At 58.4% G+C, this 8,322-nt stretch overlaps 1 protein-coding gene across 1 annotated transcript; it reads right to left on the bottom strand.

Moving 5' to 3' along the window:
• Positions 1–4,017: 4,017 nt before the first annotated feature.
• On the bottom strand, positions 4,018–8,304 carry LbrM_31_3650 (hypothetical protein, unknown function; the record flags this gene model as incomplete). The annotated part of the gene is made up of 1 exon (XM_001567303.2): positions 4,018–8,304. The coding sequence occupies one exon, from the start codon at positions 8,302–8,304 to the stop codon at positions 4,018–4,020; it is 4,287 nt and encodes a 1,428-aa protein (XP_001567353.2).
• Positions 8,305–8,322: the final 18 nt, after the last annotated feature.

Genomic DNA, 8,322 nt, shown 5'->3' with positions numbered 1-8,322 from the left:
TAGACACGCGTTAGCGGAATGCGCCGGCTCAGTTATCTTGTCACCGCCTCTTCCTCGAACTCCATCCGCCTGCTTTGCTGGTCGCCACCTGGCGCATCCTCCTCAGTGCGGCACAGGGCCTCCTCCCCCTCCACACTAATCGGCAGTGAGTACAGGGTGAGACACGCTCGAGTCACGCTGGCACTCTGGCCATCGCATGGCTGGTGCAAGCGTGTGCACTGTCACAGGCCAATCTGGCGCAACTCCGGTGAGGACTTCACCTCCGACACCAGTAGCGACACATCACTCTGACCTCTCCATGTCTTAGGCACCTGACCTTACCAACCACTAGAGGTGGCTCGGCACTGACAGGGGGAGGGATGCAGCTTGGGCTTCCCCACATAGAGTTGGTGTACTGGACCATGAGATACTACGCACCGGGGTGTGTTTCCCTCCCCCCTTACCATCAGGGAGGGGAGAAGTGGAGGGCAAAAGAGAAGGATGGTCCTGACTTCCTCGGTGACAACTCAGGGTACACCGATGCGTTACATTCCGCCCCGGCGCCCTCCACGTCCGCAAAGAGAGAGGGCAGCCAACTCAAGCGAGAGGTAGGGCGAGGGTTCATGGACGTTCAGGCATAGCGCTCGTTGTGCTTCGAGATGATCCCGAGCAAGAAAAACTACCGCGACAGATTCTACGTGGCGCATCCCAGCTGCTGTCGTTTCCGTGCCCCCTCTCACGTGTGAAACGGCTCCCCGATTCCTTCATGAAGGAAACAAAAAAGTAAGGAGAACATGACCACTGAGAAGCACACCGGTTAGTACAGTACAAGCGAAAGCGGCGCGTCGCTCGAGTCACATAGAGGCCAGAGGTCAGCCAGACTATTGACGAAGTCCCTCACAATCCGCGCCACGTTCACGGCCTCTAAGTGGAGTTGCGAGAGACAACCTGAGATCCTCGGCATCTTCCTACGCTAAGGCTAGTCACACCTGTGTGCGCCGCTTCCCCTCCTTCCTTCTCTCACTACTGTTCACAGGATGCGCGGCCTGCGTCTCTCCCGAAAGACTTGCGATGGTGACTCACAACGCCCAGGGCAGAGGAAAAAGAAAAGCCAGCGAAGGATCAGCGACAAGAAGGCGCCGCCGCTGTCAGTAGGAGCCGCCGCCGGCCCTCAGCGCTCAGGAGGAGGAGGGGGGGGGGCGGGACGGGGCAGGGCAGGGTTTGGCTTTCTGAACATCTGGAATGGACGGGCCCGTCATCGTCGCCTTCACATCTCACAAAACTGTACACCCGTCAACTCTGACGGCACAACGCACAAACAACAACAACAAAATGCAGCTGGCGCATGGATGCCGACTACTCGTTGCCTGCGCTTTCCTCTTCAACGCCTTGGAGCGCCAGCACGGCGACTTCACCCGTCGCGCGTCGTTCAGGTAAATGCCAGTTAGTGCTGTGAGGTCCACAGACTTTGATTGCCCCCGTATACACCTTTGGGCCGTTGGCGGTTTCCAGCTGCGGCTATGACATCTTGGCGCCGTTACTCGGATCTGCCCAGATGTTTCCAGGCCATTCTTGTCGATGGTGTGCATAGGAAAGTGACTGAGGTTGCATATGCGTCGGATAGCCTGCGGTGGGCGAGGGGAGGTGGTGGCCCACCTTTTGCTGCTGGCTCTGCTGTTTCACCGACGGCGCTGGTGTCGTAACACTCCTCAGCGCCACCGGCGTTCTCAAGCAGTCCGAAAAAGCTGAATCAAGCACCATCGAAGACGTCCTCGGGAGCTCGATCACGTTCTACGGAGGAGTTGCTGAATGTGCAAGGCATGGAGCTCTCGTGCAGAGCGGCGTTCACCTGCAGTGGGAGGTCCTCCAAAGATGCACTGGGTGACCGGGGCATCACTGCTGTCGAGGGCTGAGGCACACAGTACGGAGGAATAGGCAAACGGGTTCATGTTCACGTACTACTGGCAGTTGGCGCGTCTATGCCTTTGAAGTTAACATAACCGACAGACTTGTCTGCATGTGCCACGGCGATCGTCCGGAGACTATTGGCGATGGGGTGGGTGTCTGCGATGGTGGTGCTGCCACTGAGCTCAAGTAGGTTGCTAGACAGCAAGCGGTCACAAACCACCCACAGCGACCCGGCGGGGGGAGGGAGGGGTGAAGTGGTGCCGGCAGGCGCGAGAAAAGGCACACCACTTTGATGGAATGTAATCGTGCAACTTTACTCGTCCTACCCGCTTTACTGGCTCTTGCGCTGTCCGTCTTAGCACAGAGCCCGACGACAATGCGTGCTTCTACCTGTGATGCCTTGCGGTATTCTGGAAAGCTTGCCAGTGGAGGCGTCACGCGTCCAAAGAAGAAAGCGGTGCGGAGTGATTGACGGACTGGTAGGACGTCCAGCATAGGGCGTGGTGCAAGATCGGGGTGCCCGTAGCAGTGCCATGAAGTGGTGCGCTGACATAGATACGAGATCCTCTGTCGTTCCCGTTGACATCTTCCGGAGAGCGTTCACTATGTGGAACATATTTGACGCGTGAGTACTCACATCTGTTGAAGCGGATAGAGTAATGGAGCACGCAGATACGAGGGTGACTACGGCGTCAGAAGTCCGCTGGGACGCAGAGACGCCCCATCGGGCTTAGTGCAGGGAGAACAAAGATGTGCGTACGCGAAGTGGAGCACTACGTAACTGAGAGATGGGTGATGATGGAGTATTAACACTTCAAGACGCGAGCTACGAGAGAGTGGGAGAAGACAAGTGAGGTAAATTGCACCCGCCGTGACTGGGTGTGCGACACTGAACAAAGAGGGAAGGGAAGGGTGATGAGTCGAATAGCGACAGTTGGTGCACAGTATGTAGAAGTCCTGAAAAGAGAGCTGGCTACACTTCTCAACGACTGTCTTTGCCCTTCACCAGATCTAGAAGGCCACGCCACTACATGATTGGTGGCGCAGAGAGCACCATGCACTGGGCACCGCACATCAGCAGGTGTCCTGCATCTTGCGGTAGGGCATGTTTGGCTTCCCACTGTATTAGAGAAGACATGGGTCGAACACCAGAAGGCGAGCGATCGAGCCTATGAAAGCATTTTAACAAGCGAATCTATCAACAGTCGAAAGCACACAAACACAACATGTGTGCGTGTGCGTGTGTGTGGGGGGTGTGGAGGAGGAGGAGGAGGAGGAGGAGAGTAAACAACCTGAAAAAGAGTAAGGGTGGGAGCAGGGGAACTTCGCGTGGTGGTGTGCGAAGCCCGTGGGTGTTCTGTGTGGTCGCTCCTCTTTGTGCTTCTCGACAATCCGCTGACGAAAAGTCGAGGCAGCAGGGAGGCGGTGCACTGTGCAAGGAAAAGTGATGAAAAGAGAGCGAAGAAGGGGAGAGGGAAATGCGTAATGTAGCTGCAGTTATGGTGTAAGGTAGTTCTATGCGGTGCCCACCCGCGGGTTGACGGCAGGCTCCCAAAGAGAGAAGGCTTGGCAGCAGGGCAGATATGTGACTTGTTGAGTGGAAGAGAAGTGGGGTGGGGGGTGGAGGGGGGGGGACGAGGAACAACATAAAAGCGAAAAAGAAAACCGAACGGTTGTCTATTCCGACGAAGAAAACAACCAAAAAAATAACAACAACGAAAATGCGTCATGCGATAGAGGCTGAGCAACGAACTGCGAGCACTGCACTGCTTGGCAGCCACCGTCCAGTGCCACCGGGAGAGTCCCGCATAAAATCTGTATTCAGCTCACTGGGGATGTATGGAGAGGAGGAAGAGAAGGGGGACGCACAGTAACTCATGGAGAGACAGCCGCATGCGCACCTGTGAGAGGGCTGTAGGCTCCGGGGAATTTCTCTCTTTCGCTGAGCCTATAGACCACGAATGAGACGAGCGAAATACCCGTTATTTCACTTGCAAGCAGCGACCCCCTACCCCCTCCACACACACACACACACAGACGCACAACGCAGAGAAACGAACGTGTAAAGGAATCTCACTCACCCATTCACTCTGAAAGAAGGAATGGACAATTTTCCGCGCAAGCCGCACGTTAGTTGTGCCGCCCCTGCGGAGAGTATCCGAGGGAGCGTGGGCACATGGGCATGGGTGACCTCGGGTCGTTCAACGGGCCGGGCCGTTGCAGAATAGGTGCACCTTGTAAACTTAGTTTCTTCATTCTAGGGCATCCAGACACACTCTCTCCCGCACCAAAGCGGGCTTGATACTCTTCGTATCGCTGTGCCTCGTTCTCCTGCCGCTGCCACATCAGTCCTCGCTGCGCCCAACGCATGGCAAACAGTTCGCGCTCTTTTTCCTTCCGCTGCGCTTCCCGCATGTCAGTGTGCAGCGAGATGTCTGGCGAAGCGACATAGGGGACGCCAGGTACGTCAAGGATCGTGTGGCGTCGCGGGCGCTGCTCTCGGCGCACTGAGGAGTTGTGATCGTCACCGGTGCAGCTGTATGGGTGCAGGGAAGGGCGGTGAGCAAAACGACATTCCGGCATGTTCGCTGCAGACTGAGTGTTCGTCGGGTCGGTGGAGGGGCTCACCAAGACCCCGCTCTTACCCGTCTCGCTACCCGCTGACGTTGCATTTTTACTTGACTCGTCACTTCTGTCCATGGGCATCTCGTCAACAGCGGTGACATCCTTTTCTGTGTTCTCGCTGTGGGACACTCCGACGCTTCTTGAGTGATCCGCGTTCGACAACCTCATTCTGGCAGCCGCAGCAGAGGCATCCGGCCTAAAGGCTCGGTGGTTGTCAATCACGTGACTCGCGTCCAGCCATGAGTGGACAAGACGTGTGGGGAGGTTTTTGCGCGTTGCGCACACGCCAAGGCTAACCTCGGGCTTGTCGACCTCCTCGCTATCACGCGCGGTGGACGTTTCTCCGTGTACTGCCTGCATGAAGGAAAGGCGACCAGACTGGTTAGCATCAACAAACAGCATTGTGGTCATGTTGCGGGGCATTCGCAGCGACTCGTCACTGAGCGCGCCGGCGGTCGGATTTACAACAGTCGCGTCAGGCGGCAGCGGAAAGGGGGAGATGCAGCCCGTGGCGACACTGTCACCAGCTGTTTCCATGCCCCAAACTGTCTCGCCACCACAAGCCTTTACCCTACATGGCGCCGCCGCAGCTGCCGGTGGTCTTGCAACTTCTGATGTCTTGGTGTCGTGGAGGCGACTGTTCCCCGATGAGTTCTGTAGTATGGAGACGGGAGCTATCATAGGGAAGTCGACTCGGTGGTGGCTGCTGACTTCATAGTCAAGGTACTCGTGCTCACACAGCTGTTCGATGCTCTTGTCACCGCGTGCAAGACATATATCGGGGATGTTGTGCACGGAGAGATCGGTGCTGCTGCGAGGGTCTGTCAGGATGGTCACGTGACTCCGAAACCCGTTCCTCTCCAAGAATGATTTGGTGTGGCTAGCATCTCTCTCCTTGCATCGACCTGGGGACGCTGATTTACCTGGGGAAACGGTGACAGTTCCAAGCTTTGATGCGGCACTCAGGTGTTGGGGGGCTTGCTTAGTCGAGACCTTTTCAGCACATCGTGCCGGGGATGGAAACACTCGGAGGGTAAGCCCACCTTCGACGCGCACGGGCGTCCCGCTCCTTTGCCCAAGTGTCTCCGCGCTAGAAACACAGCTCGTGCGTTGATGGCACTGATACTGCACGGCGGTGTTCAACATCGTCTGCAGAGGTACCGAAGCAGGAGGAGCAGTGCTTCGTGACTCACTTCCTGCTCTCTTTTCACTTGGGCTGCTTCTCATAGCAAAACGATCAAATGCCTGACCTCGTGAGTTTGCCTCCAGTGGAGGCGCTGGCTGTAGAAGGCGAGGCGCTTGCGTAGTAGCCACCATGGTGCAGGTGCGGCGCCTTTCCGTGCCACAGTAGCATCCTACTTCTCCAAACGTGCACTCGCTATTGTCCTTCACGCAGGAGCCTTGACCTTCGCCCAGTCGCTGAAGAGCCTCTGTCAACTCCGCAGGGTCCATGCTAGAGCTCAAAGTCTCAGCATCCCCTCTGCCGCACCGCCACAACGCTGTGCACATCCGCGAAGCGGTTTCATCGATTATAGTTGCGGTAAGAGCAGAAGGGATTGCTGAGATCCCCGTTTGGCTACAAAGTGGAAAACCACTGTCGCCCTCCATCACGCTGCCGTACCCACCGGCCGACCGCGACGCAAGGCTCGCGTCTGGTGCCACAGCGCTGTCGCCCTCCATCACGCTGCCGTACCCACCGGCCGACCGCGACGCAAGGCTCGCGTCTGGTGCCACAGCGCTGTCGCCCTCCATCACGCTGCCGTACCCACCGGCCGACCGCGACGCAAGGCTCGCGTCTGGTGCCACAGCGCTGTCACCCTCCATCACGCTGCCGTACCCACCGGCCGACCGCGACGCAAGGCTCGCGTCTGGTGCCACAGCGCTGTCGCCCTCCATCACGCTGCCGTACCCACCGGCCGACCGCGACGCAAGGCTCGCGTCTGGTGCCACAGCGCTGTCACCCTCCATCACGCTGCCGTACCCACCGGCCGACCGCGACGCAAGGCTCGCGTCTGGTGCCACAGCGCTGTCGCCCTCCATCACGCTGCCGTACCCACCGGCCGACCGCGACGCAAGGCTCGCGTCTGGTGCCACAGCGCTGTCACCCTCCATCACGCTGCCGTACCCACCGGCCGACCGCGACGCAAGGCTCGCGTCTGGTGCCACAGCGCTGTCGCCCTCCATCACGCTGCCGTACCCACCGGCCGACCGCGACGCAAGACTCGCGTCTGGTGCCACAGCGCTGTCGCCCTCCATCACGCTGCCGTACCCACCGGCCGACCGCGACGCAAGGCTCGCGTCTGGTGCCACAGCGCTGTCGCCCTCCATCACGCTGCCGTACCCACCGGCCGACCGCGACGCAAGGCTCGCGTCTGGTGCCACAGCGCTGTCACCCTCCATCACGCTGCCGTACCCACCGGCCGACCGCGACGCAAGGCTCGCGTCTGGTGCCACAGCGCTGTCGCCCTCCATCACGCTGCCGTACCCACCGGCCGACCGCGACGCAAGACTCGCGTCTGGTGCCACAGCGCTGTCGCCCTCCATCACGCTGCCGTACCCACCGCGTAAGTGGACGCTGTGGTGTTCAACGAGGCTGCCGAAATTCTCCATAGCCGGGGCAGTTGTACTGTGCGTCGGAGGAGGGTGGTGGCTGTGGATTGTTTGTGATGTGTCATTGTCTTTAGCTGTTAGGTTGTGCATTGAGAACGAGTCTCCGAAAGGAGCTGCAAGCGCATCTGATAAGCTGCGCCTCACGTTAGCGTCACTAAAGGCGGGACGGTGATCGGGGGATTCTCTCAGCAAGGTTGTGGCGCTGGGGGTTGGTGGCAGTGATGCGGAGGTTCGAAGATGAGTCTTGCGCTGTCCATGCTGATTCGCAGAATGCTGGATAAAGTTTGAACAGCGTATGTTTTGGTAAGCACAGCTGCCCTTTGCATTGGTGCTGGTGCCACCAGGTAGAACACTGTTCTGGTGGACGGATGCGCCGGGGAAGGCGATGGAAGGGAATGATTCAGCCAAAAAACCTCGCAGATCATCACCACTACCCAGTGCTGAGGCTTCGACGTTAGTACGGAGGAGGTTTCCAAAGCCAGACTCGCCTCCTGGTGCGGATGCAGCGTACGAGGACCCGTTGATTCTTGTGGAGGGTGACGAGTGGCGCGTGTTGGTGCGGCTGAAAGATATGCTGTATACCGGTGTGTCGTCAAGAGAGCTCTCGGTTGCTGGGCGACCACATAACTGTGCCTTCCTCTCCACGCGTCGCGAGCTGTGGAGGTCGCTGCACGGCATCCGACTTCTTGAAGTGGTAGGCGTGTTAAGAATTCCACACGTGCTCTGCTGCGTAGAATGCACCATGTTTGCGGATGGTTCAACAATGCTGACGGCCGCGGCAGTCGTGGCAGACGTGTCACTACGCCACGTTTCGCTTGTTTTGATGGCTTGCGACTGCACAGCACCGCTTGTAGATGGCTCCATCGCCGACGCCTCTGCACAAATAAACGCACTGTACTCTGCGACTGTATGCGAGTCACTGTCCCTTCTCTCTGTGGCGATCCGCTGGGTGCTGCTTGTCGCCACCGTGTCGATGTGGCTCTCCAGGAGACTACTGTAGCCGTGCTTCTCCTCGATGGTACTTTCTGGCTGAGAGGCCTGCGCCATACCGGGAAGCTTGGTGTTGCTATTTTCCCGCACCTCGGTGCTGCGGCTGCACAGGAGGCAGGCTGGCCTGTGCGCTGCTGTAGAGGTGTTCAGGAACATCGAGTAGTGCTCTGTGGCCTTAACTGTGCGACTCATCGAATTCTCCGCGCCGTT

This window comes from Leishmania braziliensis, contig 66, assembly GCF_000002845.2.
Source record: "Leishmania braziliensis MHOM/BR/75/M2904 WGS CADA00000000 data, contig 66, whole genome shotgun sequence".
NCBI classification, from domain to species: Eukaryota; Euglenozoa; class Kinetoplastea; order Trypanosomatida; family Trypanosomatidae; genus Leishmania; species Leishmania braziliensis.
This window is presented reverse-complemented; position numbering and strand designations above follow the sequence as displayed.